At 38.1% G+C, this 19,061-nt stretch overlaps 1 protein-coding gene across 1 annotated transcript in view; it reads right to left on the reverse strand.

Moving 5' to 3' along the window:
• Positions 1-1,104: 1,104 nt before the first annotated feature.
• The window catches only part of ATP10B (ATPase phospholipid transporting 10B (putative)), a 274,165-nt gene continuing 256,208 nt past the window's right edge, over positions 1,105-19,061 (reverse strand). Inside the window, exons 21-23 of the mRNA XM_040443917.1 lie at positions 18,241-18,345; positions 8,722-8,909; positions 1,105-3,826 (exon numbers count right to left, since the gene is read on the reverse strand). Coding sequence (XP_040299851.1) covers positions 3,589-3,826; positions 8,722-8,909; positions 18,241-18,345 — 531 coding nt within the window. The 3' untranslated portion in view covers positions 1,105-3,588. The remainder of the gene's footprint in view (positions 3,827-8,721; positions 8,910-18,240; positions 18,346-19,061) is intronic.

The raw sequence follows: 19,061 nt of genomic DNA on the forward strand, positions 1-19,061 counted from the left end.
GATAGAATACAAATCAGCAGCACTGATGATGTGTGAGTTCTGAGCCTAGGTCTCAAGAGGCTTTGTAGATTATGTTCTCCCAGAACATTGCTGACATGTGACACTGTTGGTTGATGATTTTAAGGATGGGAGATCCCAGCCATCCCACCTCAAATAGAATTGTGAGAATATAAGTAATTGTATTAGTCCACTAAATTTTGCGGGGAAAATAACAGTCCCTATCTCGGAGGGTTGCTTTGAGGTTTACATGATGATATGCACTTAGTCTAGTGTGTAGCACACAGTGAGCTAGTACAGTTGTTACTATAAGCATTATCACAGGGTCACTATCTCTTTTTTATTTGTGTTCTAGTCATGCTGACCTTTCCTTTTTTTTTCTCCTCCTCCTCCTTCTGTATACCAAACTTGTCCTTTTTAGGACTTTTGTAATTAATTCTCTCCATTTGGAATGGCCTGTTCTTATTTTCATGGTTGAAGTCTCCTCTCTTCCTGTCCATGGGAAGACCTTTTCCTGATCACCCTGGGAACCACCCTGTCCTTTCTTCTCCATTCTTCTTTCTCCTCATGGAGTACAATGATCCTATTTATTTACTTGATTATTGCCTCTCTTCCCTTTTAGGTTGTAAATTCCTTGAGGGGAGGAGATGGCCCTGTTTTGTTTCCTATTTTATCCTTGCTGCCTAATACGGTGCTGTGTATAGCAGGCACTCGATATTTTCTGAATGAGTGATTGAAAAGAGGCACCTGTATCAATCGGGAATTGAGCCTAGTGTCAGGATTCCAGCCAGAGGAGAGTAGCCAGATTAGAGTTTCAGACAGAGGAGACTCTCTGTGCTGCTGCTTCTAATTCCTACAGCCATTTTGGTTTGTGTCACACTCTCATGTTGGATCAAATATGTTCCTGATAGTCTGACAAAGTGTGAGTTTAAGACTGAGTCTTAAGACTGAGTCTCTGTCTTAAACTCACAGCCCCTAGCACATCACAAGGCATCTAGTAGGGGCTTAACAGAAGTTTATTGGATAGATAAATGGATGGACAGATGACTAGAATAAATGAATGAGTGTGAAGAAGGATGGGTGAACAAATGAGATGGTGCCCAGAACTTCCGGCAATTGTGAAAAACAATATTTATTTCTTTTTTTCTAATAAAGAATAGCACATTTCCAGTCAACCAGTAACAGAAAAAGTATAAAAATTACTAAGTACAGTCATTAGCATAATGTTATAGGAAAAATTATAACCTTTTCCCCTAAATGGCATGTTGGGTGGTCACAGTTGCTTTGGTTTCAAAGGGGGGCAAGAGTAGGTAATAAGTTATCTCAGGTGGCCCAGGACTGAGGAAATTTTCAGTATAAAACTTGGAAAACCCCAGGCAAACTGGGATGGTTGGTCATGCAAGAAAGAGTGCGACATCACAATGTTGGGTATGGTTTGGCATTTAGGTACAGTGGTCTGACATCTGCATGACTTTCCTATTACCTTGTTTCCTCTTAGCTCTGAAATAAAAATTCCTGTGTTATTGTTGAGGATGTTACAACTTTCAAAGGGTTTTCACATACCTTATGTAATTTTGACTTGATCCTTAGGCCAAGTCCAGGAGGTAGGGCAGTTCTAACCTAATTTACAGGTGTGGCATCTTGTTTCCAGGCTCCTGGCTCCTAGAGAGTACAGTAGCAATGACTCAATCCAGATTTCCCGAAGCCAGTGTTCTTTCCACTATTCTCTTCCTCTCTGAAACATCCCACCTGTCTCAATATGGCTTGCAGGAGTGGGCAGGAATCAAATTGGGGAAAGGGTGGACCTTGAGATCCAAGTTTTGGCTCAGTCTTCTCATTTGGAACAATTCATATCATTACTGCTTTGCCTCTCTAACAATCTCCATGTAGGATTCTCCTGTTGGCCATTATTAGTAACATCATGTGACACAGTCAGTAAAACAGATACAGCATACTGACTCCAGGATAATGCTTCAAATGGTCCCTCCAGTTAGGTTTGTTAGCAGAATGGTCAGTGGATGAGCTCAGTTTGCCATTTGCTAACTTGATTGTTGAGATCTTTTTGTTCATCTTTGGTGAAAAGTTACTCAAGTGTTAAGTCAACTTGTGTGTGCGGGGTGCTATGACTCTTAGGCTCAAAGACTTATCACAACATTGCATCCATCCCTAATATACAGGGATTTTGCTGAATATATAGGTACTATCCTAAAGAGGAGAGGGTTCAGTAGCCTTCTCTGGCTTATCTTAACAACTGGGGACAGGCTATACTTGCCCATAGTATACCTTAATTCTCTTGATAGCCTCTTAGAATTCTATCAGCCATTTTTAAAATTTCAATACTTTTTTGAGTTCTTTTACATTTTGGCACTTATAACTCTATGGATAAGAAGTTGTGTAATCCTTTTACCTCTACAGTGAGACTTACTCTGATTCTCCCTAAAATAACTGAAGCATGGGTCGGTGTCTTCCAGGTCTTTAAGGTGTAATTGTTTGGGCTCAGTGTTGCTGTCATGCATACTATTCCGCGTGCAGATGTATTAAAGTCTACTAATCTTAGAGCTGAATGAGGATGTGTACTTGTATTTTAAAAATGAATAAATAGCTTTAAAAAAGAATACTGCTCCTATCCTCTTGGTACAGATTGTGGACATATGGTCTATTAGCTAAAGCTTGGGGTTTCCAGTGCACCCATTTGCTTTAGCATGTTCCTTCTGCCTCTTACACTAGCTGTGGACCTATCATTCTCAAAAGTCTCTGTGACACTGAGTTAAAATCTAGTTTTAATCTTTAGATATGGTTTTCTTTGGGTTAGAGACAAAAACAACCCAATTCTTGATGAATGAAAGAATTCATATACTCAAGAATTCATATACTCAAGATAAAGTACCTGTGTGTATGGGTTTCTTTTGAAACTTTAATTCTTGGCACAACAAGGTGATGTGTCTGGGCTTGAAAAGCCCAGAAACTTCCATACCTTGAGAAATTGCCTGGGTAGATATATCTCTTAGAATATTGGAAAAGTATGGCCTAGTTGCATTGGCCACTGGCTATACTTATCTAAAGGGCCACAAGAATGTCTCTGGGCTAAAAAAAATTAAAACTCAATGCATGAGAAACATAGATTCCTTATAAAAATTCTGTTTGCATGATCTGCTACCTGGCAGCAGGAGAAAGGTAGAGGGTGACTGGTTTCCAGTCTTTTTATGTCAAAGCCCTTGGGGCCAGCACTTTCTTCAAGGAAGTCAAACCTGGTCAGGAGAAAAGAACAAGAATGACACATCCTTTCCTCCATGAAAAGGAAGAGTCATGGGTTAATTAGGCCATTGATTGGGTGGTTTCCTCTGAGTTTATACAGATTTCTGCAGGCTATTCATATGGTCAGTGAACTCTGGGATCAGCGATGACTGCTCCTGCTTGAGGGCCAGTACTCAGCAATCTGTCCACTTGAGTAGGTTCCAGAAGCCATTGTCCTACTAGACCCAGAAGAAGGTATTCCCTGGATTAGAGTTTAGCTGAGGAGTCCTCTGGGCATGGATCATCCCTCAGATGGTCTCTACTGCATTTCTCTCCATGCAGCACCCAGTCCTTCTTTCACTTGTACTTGGAAGGGCTAGAGCTCTTTGGGCTGTTGGCTCTGAAGTCCTGTTCTGGGACAGGTGGCACTGGATGGTGGGTATGCTGAGCCTCTTCAGGAATGGGGGCAGGCCTCTGTCTGTTTCTCCAACTCTGGATTTCTAGATCTCTTTTGTCCATGGGGAGTTTGTCGATTTTCTGAGCTTTTAAGATCAGAGACTTCCCATAAGTCCCTTGTAGAGATAGGAAAAAGTACCTGGTATGAAATAAAAGAATAAAGGCATGTTGATTTTTGTTGACTTCTTGAATTTCAGCATTGAAAAGGACCTTAGAATCTAACTCCCCACACAGGGCAAGATCCTCTTTGTTACACTCCTGTTGGCTATCAAATCTATGTCTAGGCATCTCTGGAATTGGGGAGTTCAACAATAACAAAATATAATAGCTAACATTTATTATCTACCAGGGCTATCCTAAGTGATTTAGGCGTTAACTTACTTCATTCTTCCAACAATCCCATGAAGTTGTACTTTCGTTTCTCTGTATGTACATATGAGGAAACTGAGGCACCAAGAGATTAGTGATTTGTCCAGGGGAGCCACACAGTGATGGAGTGGTGATCAGAATCAAGCACTCTGGATCCCAAGGCTTTTATCCACCATGTACAAGGTGGTGCATTCTATTTCTGGGCAATTCTAAATCAGGAAAATGTACTTCCTTTGTAATGTCAATGCTTTGTCTAACTTATTAATGTTTAAGTAGTTTCTAAATACATGTTCTTTCCCTGAATCTGTGGGTTGACTTGACAGCATCACTATATTATCACTATTTGCTAGATGAAGAAACTAAGTCCCTAAGTGATAAGAAGGGTTTCCCAAGATTTCCAGAGAAGTTAATTGACCTCCCTGAATGATTAACTCAGGTGTTTCTTTCCCCCTGCCAAGTTGAAGGTAGTGGACTCTGGATTTGGGAGTCTCCATCTGTGTTTAGAATCTAAGTTTAGGGAAAAAAGGAATGAGAAGGTGAATAAAACCATGTGGTATATGGAGAAAAAATCACACCATTACATCATTTTGTGATATTGGGCAGTTCATGTTCCCTCTTTTGGTGTCAGTTTCTTAACCTAAAGTGTAATTCAGTTGCTCAGGATACCTGTGATCTTTTCCAAAAATAATCCTTTAAAAGTTTTTATTTCTAAAGCCTTATAGAAAGACTCCATCCTTCCACTATTGCCTAAAAACTTAAGGGTGACATACAGTGGCCAAAGGGTTTCTGAAGACAACAGTAGTTTCCATGGAATCAGATAAACTTTCCCTCATTCTTTCTCTTCTCACCCAGTGAGGCAGTACTGGTGACCATATATATGTTTCAGGAAATACTAACTTTCTTGCTTGGAAATTTGAATTTTCTCAGTTTAAGCCTTTCCTCCAAGCTATCACTTTCCTTCTTCCAGCCATTTATTTAACAAATATTTGTAGAGTCCCTACAATGGGCCAGGCCCCAAGGGATTAAAGTGTGAACAAGACAAGGTTCTTGCTCTCATGTAGCACGTAAGTAGACTTCTAAATGCAGAGAGCACAGAGAGTGTCAAACACCTGATCTAGTTTGAGAGACCTTCCTTGAGAAGGAAACATTTGAGGACTGAGAGATGCATAGGAGGTAGCCAGGCCAAGAGGGGGTGAGAGAACAAAATCCTGAGCATGATGGCTGAAGTATGGATAGTGAGGACAGAGTGTGGAAATATGACACAGAAGGTGTTGGTAAGGCCAGAGCAGGCAAGGTCTGGGGGCCATATCTTGGTTTTTGTGCTTTATTGTGATGACCTTGGGAAGCCCTTGGGAGGGACATACATGGATGGCACGATTACACTTTGACACAATAATAATAGGTTAGAGCAAACCCAATAGGAGACTACTGAAGTAATTTGGGGTAAAAAGATTAGAAATAGAGCAGATGGATATGAGAAATAGGTACAAGACAAAACTGTCAGGTCTTGGTGACAAGCCAGATATGAGGTGGTGAGTGGTATCAAGGATAACTCCCGGGGGTCTGTCCTGGTCCTGGGTGGGTAGCATTTGAGAGAACTCTGGAGGAGACCCAAGTTTCTTTGATGGTGGTGCTGACAGAGGATGGATTATGAATTAAATTATAGAGGTCTCTCAGTTTCCTCAGACCTAACATGCCTAGTGGAGGTGATGATTGGTATCCAGAAAGATGTATCTAGAATTCAGAAGAGAGGTCTGGACTGGGAATTTATATTGGAGATTTGTCTGTTAAAAATGATATTTAACTTCACAATAGTGGTTGCTATGTATATGGTGAGAACATAAAGTCAGAAGACAGAAGAACCCAAGACTAAGACTAGACATCAACTATGTCAAGGACATGAAGCAGCAAGGAAAATAAAGGAGAAGTAGGAGAAAGATGAAGAGAATGTTGTGTGATTTAAGCCAAGGAAAGTGTGTTCAAGGACTGTTATCCTCTCTTGTAGCTAATTAAGATACTGCTTTGTGTTGTAAAGTTAGTGTGTTATTTCTTTTGTCTTATCTGTAAAATAATTTACATATTCCTAGTTTAAGAGACTCAGTACAGTTCTTTAATATTGCTTGAATTAATTAGACCAAGATAAGTGAGGCCACAGCTAGTGGGCTAATTATCACAAGCTTGGTGAGTGAGATCAATCTCCATTATGATAAATATAGCTTATAACTTCAAGTGAACAAATAGTTTTCTGTGGTGAACATTCGATTATGTAGATTTCTTTAAGAAACATTTATTGTTCCAAAGTTATAAGTCCACAGTCCTTGGAACTATTAAAATAATTGTTTCCCTATCAGAGGAAACCTCTGCCTTTCTTAGTAAACAACATTAAACAGAAATCCAACTTTATGATGATAATAAAGAATAGCAGAGATTTAACTTCTGTGTTATTGGTAACTAGCAAGTAAATATTTTCCAGCTTTCCCCTAATTTGTCCCTCATCTGTTTTAACAATCTACAACACTGAAGGTTCATCTTGTCAACAGTCTTCATTCTTTTCAAGGATCATCATCAAACTGGTTGCTGTTGGCTCTGTTTTCTAGCCAAGGGTAAGCAAAGAATGTATGATAATTTTCTTTCCATATCCTAAATCTGATATAGAACAGGGAGCTCAGTCCTTGGGTAATGGTGATCATAACTGTGTGTAACCCAAAAGTGTGGACAAAAAATCCATATATTTGATGCTTTTTTTCCAATGAGAGCACAATCTTCTTTGTCTCCCCCAAGGGTTTGGGCTGAAGACTGTGTGGGGTGGGCAATATTTCCTCTGAGGTTTGTACTTGTTCTTAATTGCTTCCTGCTCTTCACTCAGGGCCCTCTACCAATACCAGTCACTTTTACCTGTATTATGGTCACAGTTGTGTCTGAATCATATACTGAGTTGCAGGTTTCTTGAGAACAAGGGCTCTGTTTTATTCACCTTTCTGTTCTTCTAACATCTATTGCTCGTTTATCTCAGAGTGCAGCATATGTGATGGGAACCGTGCTAAATGCTGGTTATATAATAGTAAGAAGGATACCTTCTATCCAGGAGTTAATGGTCAGACAGAGACAGACAACAAATGGCTGAAGGCAGTGACAGGGTTACACCAAGGTGATGGGAACACATAGGAGAGGGGGATGTATTTCCAGGTAGGAAGGTAGGCAAAGTCACAGAAGGGTTGGAATTGATGCCTGAAATGATGTCAGAGAATGAGGAGGTTTGGTAATAGGAAGTATATTCCAAGTAGAAGAAATTGCATGAATAAGGGCAGGAAGGTGAGAAGGCATGGGCCTTCAGGGGAGCACAGGAAGCCTGGTGGTGTTGAATCCAAACTTTGAAGCAGGGAGGTGGGAGAGGACTGATGCTGCAGACACCAGCAAGGGACAAGGAGGGAGGCATTGCACATAGAGCATACTTAGAACTCAACTGGTATTTATGTTTGCCATCTAGGTATCTTCAGCCTTTATGCATCAGAGGTCAAGGCTCTGAGTTGGCTTAGGACAAGGAAATGGAAACCAACCTAGGTTAAGCAAGGTGCCACATTTATTAAAGGAAGTAAGGTCTGCTATAGTTCTCTAATTTTGGATTAGAAAAAGTTCTGTGCAGTGTTGAGATAGTCTGTTTACTATAGCTTATAATGGTAGGGAGGCTGAATTTTGATGTTTAGAGTGGAAAGATCTTAAGAATGGAGAGGGCCTAAGTCTTGCCCATGGGGTACATCATTGTGAAGTTCACTGACTGCTCTGACTAGAGTGTGGGCTGCAGAATAGAACACTGGCCATTGAATTGGGAGAATCCAGCTCCCACTGTTATGTGTGGTGGACTTGTGGACACATTATGTTCTTTCTTGGGACTTAGCTGTCCCATGAGCAAGTGGGACTAGAACCATAGCTCTGTTTAACTTCTAGGTGATGGCAAAAAGCAAAATGAAGTGCTAGGTAGCATGTGGCAAGAGTGAGCTTCAAGGAAATATAAGGTATTATTGTTGCTGTTTTTCTGGATAAGGCAAATGCAGAAGGTTTAGGCTAGAAATGTTAGAAATAGTCCCTGGACATAAATGATTTATTTGGCTAATACAGGTTGTGGGTGTGTGTGTGTTAAACAAATTTGAGTAACATTAAAAAGTTGGCTATTTCATGCAAAATTTGGATTTATGAAAAAAAAAAATCTAAAGCTCTGGAATGTTAAAACTTGATCTTTCCTGGTGGCAATGATAGGGTAAAGCTGAGAAGGTCTTTTTCCCCACGTCTGTACTTTACCTGGTTTGTTGCAGTTGCTTGTCTGTCCCTGTAGATATTTGAGTATGAGACTCCTTGGCTAGTAAATAAATGATCCCTTATGTACAACAAAATTTGTAAGGCAGGAGGGCAGGAATTATTACTCATTTTACAGATACCACAACTGAGGCCAAGCCAGTTGGGGACTTTGCTACTCTGTGGCCGACCTCGGACCACACTCTGTGTTATTTGCTTTTTAGTTTATTGGTCTCTCTGTCCTAGTACCCTGTCTTTGAAACTGTAGTCTCAAGGTTCCTATCAGGAATCAAACTCCTGACTCTTGGATTATGAAAATGGCTTAATAAGTGGGCATTGGTAGTTCTATGAAGACGACAGCCCCTGTGCTCAAACCTTGGCAGAAGAGCTGTGACTGGTGTGACGAAGCAGATGAGGTAGAAAGTGGGGTCTGAGAGCTGGCTTTCCATCACCCAATAGGGATTGGTGGGACTGTTGCAGTTGATGCAGATGGCATTGTAAACAAGGGACACCACAAAGTACATCAGGAAGCTGCCTGCCAGAACAAGTCCATGGATAATGGTCTGTGGAAGGAAAGGAGAAGTAAACACTGTTAAAAGTATAGCTTAGATCGGGAGGCAGTGCAATCGTGGCAGTTGGCTAACTTTGTTGTAAACATTTTTTGGGGGGAGATAAAAAATTAAAAAAAACCATGCAGCTTAATGGATCATTATAAAGTGAACACCCATGTTGCTATAATCCAGAATTTGAACACACCTACCCAAAGAACCCTGAAAGATTCTGTCTCACCCTTGACTTTGGTGATAATTTCCAAGCCATCCTTTGTAGTTTCACTGCCTATCTACTGTTTTCTAAATGTTAGGTAAATAGAATCCTATTTGGTGTGTGAACCCATTTTTTTCACATGTGGCTGCAGTTTATTATTTTCAAAGCAGACTTGAATCAGACTTGATCAGACTGTTGTCTGATCTTATTCTGTTTTGTGTTTCTTTCCCCATTCTTATCCTCTTTTAAACTTACTATTTTGTACAATTTCATTTTCTCCCTTTACTGGTTTGAAAGTTATACACTCCATTTCTATTCTTTCAGTGATTACTCAATAAATGATAATAAGCAATCTTAAATTACCACAGTCTAAAATATGTAACTACTTTTCCCTCCTCCTGAATTATACAAGGACTTTAGAGCACTTTAACTCTTAACCTCTCTCCTGTCTTATTGCTACTGCATTTTTTTCCGATTTAAAAAAAAATTCAAGTTAACATACAATGTTGTCCTGGTTTTAGGAGTAGAACCCAGTGATTCATCTGTTACATATGACACCCAGCGCTCATCCCAAGAAGTGCCCTCCTTAATGCCCATCACCCATTTAGCCCATCCCCACACCACTTCCCCTCCAGCAATCCTGTTTGTTCCTTGTATTTAAGCGTCTCTAATGGTTTGCCTCCTTATAGTTGAATATTGTCAATATTCATTAAAATTCAGTTACATGTTGACTACTGTTTATGACTTCATTCCTTCTTGCATCTTGGACCATCCATCTGAGATTTTTTTCCTTTTGCTTTGTACCTCCTTTAGAATTGCCTTTAGTGGGAATCTGCTGGTGATCTATTCTGATGTTTTATTTCATTCTCATACTTGAAGGATATTTTTGACAGATAACAGAATTCTTGTTTGGCAGTTCTTTTTTTCTTTGCATATTTAAAATAGCACTCCATTGTCTTTTGGCTTATGTTTTTGCTACTGAGATGTCTGTTACTTTTGTTTCTAAGAATGAAATCTTTATGTCTTAAGATCTGGCTATTTTTATGGTTTTTGTCTTTAGTATCCTGTAGTTTCTTTATGGTAAGTATGTGTTTCTTTTATCTTGGGTTTTGTTGAACTTGAATTTGTGGATAGATGTTTTTCATTTTTGCAAAATTCTTAAGTAACCATCTTTTTTTGTGTGTGTTTTACATTTTATTTATTTATTTTTTTAATATATGAAATTTAGTAACCATCTTTTAAACTTACTGCCTATCTCATTTTCTCTCTCCTTTCCTTAGACTCTGATCAAATGTATGTAGACCTTTTCAGATGCCACATTATCCTCTATACATTTTGTACCTTTTCCATAATTTTTATTTTTCTTCTGTTTTATATTTTGCATAATTTCTCTTGACAAATTCAATAAATCTCCCTTTCAATTTTTTTCTGATTTTTTGTTACGCCAGCCACTGTATTTTATTTCTAAATGTTTTATTTGGCTTCTTTTTAAATTTGCTAGGTTGCTTTATATAGTTTACCAATCCTTGCAGATATATTTAAAAAAAAAATTTTTTTTTCAACGTATTTATTTATTTTTGGGACAGAGAGAGACAGAGCATGAGCGGGGGAGGGGCAGAGAGAGAGGGAGACACAGAATCGGAAACAGGCTCCAGGCTCCGAGCCATCAGCCCAGAGCCCGACGCGGGGCTCGAACTCACGGACTGCGAGATCGTGACCTGGCTGAAGTCGGACGCTTAACCAACTGCGCCACCCAGGCGCCCCAATCCTTGCAGATATTTTAAAGCTTATTCTTTACTTCTTTAAACATAGTAAACATAATTTTCTATAATATATATCTGATAATACCAACATCTGAAATATATTTTTTTAATTTATTTATTTTGGGAGAGAGAGTGCATAAGCAGGGGAGTAGCCTAAGCAGGTTCCGATTTGTGTAGAGCCCAATGTGGGGCTCTATCTCATGAACTGTGAGATCATGACCTAAGTTGAAATCAAGAGTCAGCTGCTTAACTGAATGAGCCATCCAGGTGCCCCTGATGCATTTTTTTTTTTTTTTTTATCTTCACCAATTGGTTTTTGTTTCTTTGAGAGTTGGTTACTTTGGATTATGTGATGCTCATTGACCTTAAAGTTGGAACAGTTTGAGGCATAGGATGGGATACCTTTCTCTAGAGAGGGTGTATGTGTTTATTTTGCAATGTCCTTGGCAACTGGCAGTCTTGAATTCACTTTAAACTGAATTCATATGTCAAAATTTGGCTCAACGAAGTACTAGAAACTTGGGCTGCAAATATGTCTGAGGCCAACCCATGGTTCTTTTCCTAGGACAGTTCTTTTTTACAGATTCTCCAAGCCCTGTTAACAATGAGAATGATTCCTACAGTACCTGCTGGGGAGATTGAATAGGTAGGTCCATTTTTTTGGGTGTACCGTTACCCTGAGGTATAGCTTTGGGGTCCTAATTTATTTATTTTTAAGAATTAAACATTTATTTGCCTTCTAAAAAGGTGGAAGCAATAAATCATAAAAACTTCTTTGAAAAAAAGTCTTTGAAAATAACTTTTCATGGCTTCCAGGGGAAGAAAATCCATCACCTGGTTAGCATCAGGTGGTATCAGTAGTAGATTGATGTTTTTCTTTTTCTTTTCTCTCTTTTTTAAAAATTTACCTCCAAGTTAGTTAGCATATAGTGCAACGATGATTTCAGGAGTAGATTCCTTAATTCCCCTTACCCATTTAGCCCATCTCCCCTCCCACAACCCCTCCAGTAACCCTGTGTGTTCTCCATATTTAAGAATCTCTTGTCTCTCCCCTCCCCCGTTTTTATATTATTTTTGCTTCCCTTCTCTTATGTTCATCTGTTTTGTATCTTTTTCTTTTTAACTTAATTTTTTATTTTTAAAAATTTACATCCAAATTAGTTAGCATATAGTGCAACAATCATTTCAGGAGTAGATTCCTTAGTGCCCCTTACCCATTTAGCCCATCCCCCCTCCCACAACCTTTCCGTTAACCCTCAGTTTGTTCTCCATATTTATGAGTCTCCTCTGTTTTGTCCTCCTCCCTGTTTTTATATTATTTTTGTTTCCCTTCCCTTATGTTCATCTGTTTTTTTCTCTTAAAGTCCTCATATGAGTGAAGTCATATGATTTTTGTCTTTCTCTGACTAATTTCACTTAGCATAATACCCTCTAGTTCCATCCATGTAGTTGCAAATGGCAAGATTTCATTCTTTTTGATTGCCGAGTAATTCTCCATTGGATATGTATGTACCACATCTTCTTTATCCATTCATCCATCGATGGACATTTGGGCTCTTTTCATACTTTGGCTATTGTTGATAGTGCTGCTATAAACATTGGGGTGCATGTGCCCATTTGAAACAGCATACCTGTGTCCCATGGATAAATGCCTAGTAGTGCAATTGCTGGGTCGTAGGGTAGTTCTACTTTTAATTTTTTGAGGAGCCTCCATACTGTTTTCCAGAGTGCTACACCAGTTTGCTTTCTTTGGGGGGTCCTAATTTAATGTGGGCTCTTATTAGACTCTTGCCTTGGGTGGCTGGGTTTGATTTCTGAACTTTTTGCTCAGTCAAGGTGCCAGAAACAGTTCTTTTTGAGCAGGGTTGCAAATACCCTCAAGGAAACAGGATTTGGGTCTTTCTCTAGAATCCCCCCTTCTCAAAGGTTTTTGTTACTATCCTGTTAGCTTTTTTATGATTTTGAAGAGCTTTTTTAAATTATTCATTTTTAGTTTTCAGTAGGAGAGATGATCTGAATAATCCAGCCCCTGTTCGTGAAGAAGAAAGCAGTTAGCTATTTTTTGTTGTTGTTGTTATTTAGTTAGTTTTGTTAGGTAGCAGTTAGCTGCTTTGGTGGGAACTGTGGAAACTGACAGTTATTCAAATTCATGTTTGATTTCTATCTGGGAAAACAAAGAGACTGTCCTTCTGCTTCAGGTACTTTCAAAAGAGAAATGCGTTTTTTCATAATGATTCCAATAGCTGACACCTTTGCCAAGAGCACTGGAAATTGCCAGTAACCACTGGGTTAGCTAGTCTAGAGATGCATTAGGTGAGTTAATAATGCTGAATGGTGAGTGAAAGGAACAGGTACCCTCTTTGAAAGCAGCCAGATGCAGTGCTGTGAGAAAGTGGGCTGAGTGACCAGTTAGGATATAGAATCTTTAGTCTCATCACCCATATGATATATGGTTGAGGACTGCTTATGCATTTCAAGGCATTTTGAAAAGTTAAAAGAGAGTAGAATTCTTCTTGGGAAATATCTTGGGCTAGTTTTTTAAAAAATGGAATTAAATTGTGAAATACTTCAAGCATACAGATAGTACACCTCATATAGCCAGCACCTAGCTTTATCAATTTTAACTTTGTCATATTTGCCTCCAATTTTTATTAAAAAATTAAGTTTAACATATACAATTAAAGCACCCATAATACCCCGCAAATGTTTTCTCTTTAGTCTAGAACATAAATTCAGTGTTCTCATCACTCTCATACACATTTTATACCTACATGTTTATGAATACTTTTTTACTTTATCATGTACATGTATCCTTCAACTTTTTTTTCCACTAGACCTTATCCTTTTGGAGTTTCATCCATGTTGATAGATATGGCTTTAGTTAGTTATTTTACCTGTTCTATTGTATGAATATGCCACAATTTATTTTCCTATTGATGAACACTTATGCTTTTTCTTTTCTTCTTTTTTTTCTATTAAGAATGATTAATTCTTGAACATGTTTCTGTATATACACATGCAAGAGTAATTTTCAGGATGCATCATACTTATAAGTGGAATTGTGTCATAGCAGATGAGTACTTAAACTCCTCCAGCTATTTTCAAATTGCTCTCCAGAGTGATGGCATTAGCTTATATTTTGTAGTCTACTACCAGGATATAAAAGTTCCTTGGTCGGGACTTATTATCTTTAACACACTGCTGAGTCGATTTGCCATTCACTTAAAATGTTTATTTATTTTGAGAGAGAGAGAGAACTCCAGCAGGGGAGGGGCAGGGAGAGAGGGAGAAAGAATTCCAAGCAGGCTCTGTGCTGTGAGTACAGAGCCCAATGCAGGGTTTCATCTCAAGAACTGAGAGATCATGACCTGGGTCCAAATCAAGAGGGGGACACTTAACAGACTGAGCCACCCAGGCACCCTGCCAATAATTTATTTAGAAGTTTTATATCTCTGTTTGTTATGGTCTATGATTTTCTTTCCTTGTGACCTATGCTTATTTCGGTATCAGGATTATTTTAGCTAATTTCTGTAATGGTGACTGGTTTATTCAGGTTTGCTGACTGACCTCGGTTATGTTTTGGTAAATTTTAAAGAAATTATCAACTTGGTTTAAATTTTCAAAAAATATTAAAAAAATGATTATAGCTATGTTTATCAGTCTTTTTCATCTTATTTTTGTGGTCTTTGTGTATGTCTGTGTGTGTGTGTGTCTTCTCCTGGATCAGTTTTGCCAGAAATTAGTTTTAATTAAAATTCCAGTTTGGGGGTTCCTGGGTGGCTATCAGCATGGAGCCTGCTTGGGATTCTCTCTCTCTCTCACAATAAATAAACAAACTTTAAAATAAAATTCCAGTTAGTTCACATACAGTGTACTATTAGTTTCAGGTGTACAATATAGTGATTCAACACTTCCATATAACACCCTGTACTCATCACAAGTGCAATCCTTAATCCTCATCACCTATTTAACTCATCCCTCCACCCACCTCCCCTCTGGTAACCCTCTATTTGTTCTCTATAGCTAAGAGTTTGTTTCTTGGTTTGCCTCTCTCTCTTTTTGCCTTTGCTTGTTTATTTTATTTCTTAAATTCCACATGAGTCAAATCATATGGTATTTTTCTTATTTCACTTAGCATAATACTCTCTAGCTCCATCCATGTCATTGCAAATGGCAAGATTTTATTCTTTTTAATGGCTGAGTAACACAGATTAGTTTTTATTAGGGTTTTGAGGAACTCCATTATTAGTCTTACTGATCCTTTCAATTGTTTCCTTGATTTTTCTCTTTAGGTTCCTTGAATTGAATTCTTTTTTTTTTTAAATAATAAAAGCATTAGATGCATCCCATAAGTTTGCATATATGGTACTTTTATAGGCATTTAGCAATAATTTCCATCATGATATATGCTGGACCTTGTGAATTATTTAGAAGTACATTTTGAAATTTCCAAGTATGTTAAGTTTGTTTGGCTCTCTTTTTATTGCTCATTTTTAATCTAAATGCGTTGTCAGAAAATCTGATGTTTATGATTCTTTCAAATTCCTTTGTGAGAATTTGGTCTTTTAATTTTTGGTATATCATCTGTGTTTGAAAAGATACATGTTTGGTATTTGTTTGGAACAGGATTTTATATATATAACTACATTAGATCAAATGTGATAATTTATTCAAGGCTTCTATATTGTTTTTGTTTGATCCATTTCTGATAGAATTATATATAAATATCACGGTTCTCACAGTATAATTGTGAATTTGTCTATTTCCCCTTATATTTGCTGGACAAAAATATCCAATCTGATAATTTTTGGTTTTAACAGGTGAATTAAATCTATTTACATTATTATGGGTATTGATATATTTGGGTTTGTCTTGAACATCTTGTGTTTTATTTTGGGGGGCAATCATTTTTCTTTGCTCTTAATTTTTTTTATCTTTCCTACATCCTGCAGAATTGATAGTTTTCTATTTTCCTCTTATTTATTTCCATTCCTTTATGGTTAACCTTAAGTTTTTAAGCTACATTTTCAAGTATTAAGATACCTTACATCTTTAGACACACTAAATAGGGACTTTTATGGAAAAATTGATAGTTAAATGCCTATTTCTATCTTCCTCCCATCAATGACAAAGGCTGTAGCATAAATTGTCTATTGAATAGCTCTTTCTTACCGTTCTGTTGTTTCTTACAGTTTTAGCTTTCATGTTCTTGCAGAAGTATGTTTCTACTTTTGTTTCAGTATCTGAAAATGTCATTTATTTTGCCCTGGTCTTATGTGATGTGCAACTCTTTATTTCCCCTCAGGTCTTTGAAGATGATTACTCCACTGTTTTCTAGCTTCTATTGTTTGTCAGTTTAACTGCTATTCCTTTTCAAGTAAGTTGTCCATAGTCTTTGGTAGACTTTAAGATCGTCTCTTGTACATTGTATAGTTTTGCTATGATATATCCAGATTTATATTAATTTTCTTTTTCAATGATTATCTTTTCAGATATTGCTTCTCTACCATTCTTCTTCTAGCCATTATTCCTTTGAATTACTTTTTTCATATTTGTGTGGCATTCCAGATGAGTTCCTAGTAATATCTTCCAATTTGGTAGTTTACTCCTTGCCAGTGTCTGATCTAGAGTGGATCCCATGAATTGAATTTTTAATTTCAATGACAAAATTTTCATTTTGAAGAGTTCTAAATGTTTCCCTAGCTTGCTTCAGTTCCCAGGATTAAAGTTGTCTCTTTGATTCTTAACCACCTTTCTCATGGCTTCTGATAAAACTGGAATTCCAAATAGCATGTCAACTTTTCTTCAGCTTGCTTTCTTGAGTGGGGAATTTCAGCCCAGACCCTGGACCTAGCAGTAAACAGGGCTCCAGTCTTTCTTAACCCATAGGAACAAGACTCTCCTCTGCCACAGTTTCCTGTCCTGGATTCCAGAAAGCCTTCAGTTTGGGCCAGCCCAGTACCTCTTCCTCCCCTGTCCCACTGTTTTTCAGTCTCTCCTCATGCTGGTGCTTCTTGAGGAAATTTATCCTGTACTTGGCTCTGCTATACGTTTTTTGGGTTTATCACTTTATTCTATTCATCTTTGGCATGAATTGGAACAGACGGGGTCTGTGATCTGAAGTTTCCTTGGGTGGCTCTTACTAGCTACTGCACATCATGTCAGGGGCTGATCTGGTTTAGTTAAAATCCATTATATCACAATATATGTATGTCAAGTGATTATCCTGTACACCTTAAACTTATACAGTGCTATATAAGTCAATTATACCTCAGTAAGACTGACACTGACCCCCCTCCCCCCACCAACAAAGGTCTCTAGGAGGTTAAATGAGATAATACACTAAAAATCATATAAACAGGTACCTGGTAAATAATTTTAAGCTCTTTGTTGTTATTCCCATTGTTTAGAAGAATTTAATGAGAAAGCTGGCATTGCCATTTTTAGATACTGAAATGTGATATTTAGACATGCTTGTGATGTGCTTGCCCTGAAATTAAATGGAAAGAATAGACCTCCCTAACACAGCCTCAAGTATAGTCAGGCTACCATTTTCCTCATCTCTGAAACATCCTTGATTTTTTAAATCAAAAATACAGATTTGAAGGGGTACATGCACCCTAATGTTTCTAGCAGCATTATCAACAATAGCCAAACTATGTAAAGAACCCAAGCATCCATTTACTGATGGGTGGATAAAGATGTGGTATATATATACATACACACAATGGAGTATTACTCAGCCATAAAAAGAATAAAATCTTGCCATTTGCAATAACATGGATGGAGCTAGAGTGTATTATGCTAAGTGAAATAAGTCGTTAAGAAAAAGACAGATATTATATGATTTCACTCATATGTGGAATTTAGGAAACAAACCAGATGAACATATGGGAAGGGGGGAAAAAAAAAGGGAAGCAAACCATAACAAAGTCTCAACTATAGAGAACAAACTGAGGATTGATGGAGGGAGGTCGGTCAGAGGATGTGTTAAATGGGTGATGGGCATTAAGGAGTGCACTTGTTGTAAATGAGTACTGGGTATTATATGTAAGTGATGAATCACTAAATTCTACTCCTGAAACCAACATTACACTGTATGTTAACTAACTAGAATTTATATAAAAATTTGGAAAATACATTCTATTTTTGCAAAAAATTGTCTCATTGTTTTATAGGTCTTAGTTTTATCATTCTGGATAGATAATAAGCAAGTTGAGGCTGGGGACTTTATCTTTTATACCTCCCTCATTCCTGTACAAATGGGACACAGTGTAGGAGTTCAGCAGTTAGTTATTGATTGGATCAATGATACAGAGTAAAATGAATGAAAATTTTCAGGTCAAAGGGGCTCTTGGGTGCTTACCCAGGTCTTCATTTCCATTGCCTGGTGCAAGAGAATTGTGGCAAGGGAGATGGTGTTGATGGGTGTCCCAAAGGTAAAGACATCAATATCAGAGTCTTTGTAGGTCTGCAGAGGAGGAAAAAACAGGCATTGTCAGATGTATCCTTGGATTCAAGGCCTTGGTTTTGACACAGTGATGATAAAGCATCAGTGAAGGCAGGTATCATGGGAGGGGAAGGAATGGGAAGATACTCAGCTGCCATCCCTGGGGAACTGACCCAAGGAACAGACAAGATGAGGAGTGAGTTAATATGGTTAAATTCTTTGGAAACATATTTGTAGCAGAAGCCATGATGGGTATTCCAGAACATTGCAGAATGGGTGAACAAGAAATTTATTGAGCAACCAGCAGGCACAATGCCAACTGCTGAAGATGCTTCTGTGTACCTTCAAGGAGTCTATAGTCTACTAGGCAGGGAAAATGTAGTACAATTTAAGGTAGCAAATGATACAATGGTACCAGGTATACAAAGTACCCCAGGGAGTACAGAAGAAAATATATATCATAATCAGAGGAGTTAATCTCTTGAAAAGAGAGGAAAGGCAGACCAGGGAAAAGTGAGAACTTGATGCTGAAAAGTTCAAAAAGGTCCCAGATGGTCCGTTTGTTGAGCACATAGTAGGGGAAAAATGAAGTAGGAAAGGTAAGCAGAGTCCTAGAGAAGGAAGGTATTGTAAGCTAGGGAAATTCAAATGAAGCACAAAATCACTCAACCCATCTTGTTGCTGACTGCAAAAGGATGTGAGGCAGGGTAGACACCACAGTTTAGCACTTGACCCAT

This window comes from Herpailurus yagouaroundi, unplaced genomic scaffold (genome assembly GCF_014898765.1).
Source record: "Herpailurus yagouaroundi ecotype Mexico unplaced genomic scaffold, PumYag 29, whole genome shotgun sequence".
NCBI lineage: Eukaryota > Metazoa > Chordata > Mammalia > Carnivora > Felidae > Herpailurus > Herpailurus yagouaroundi.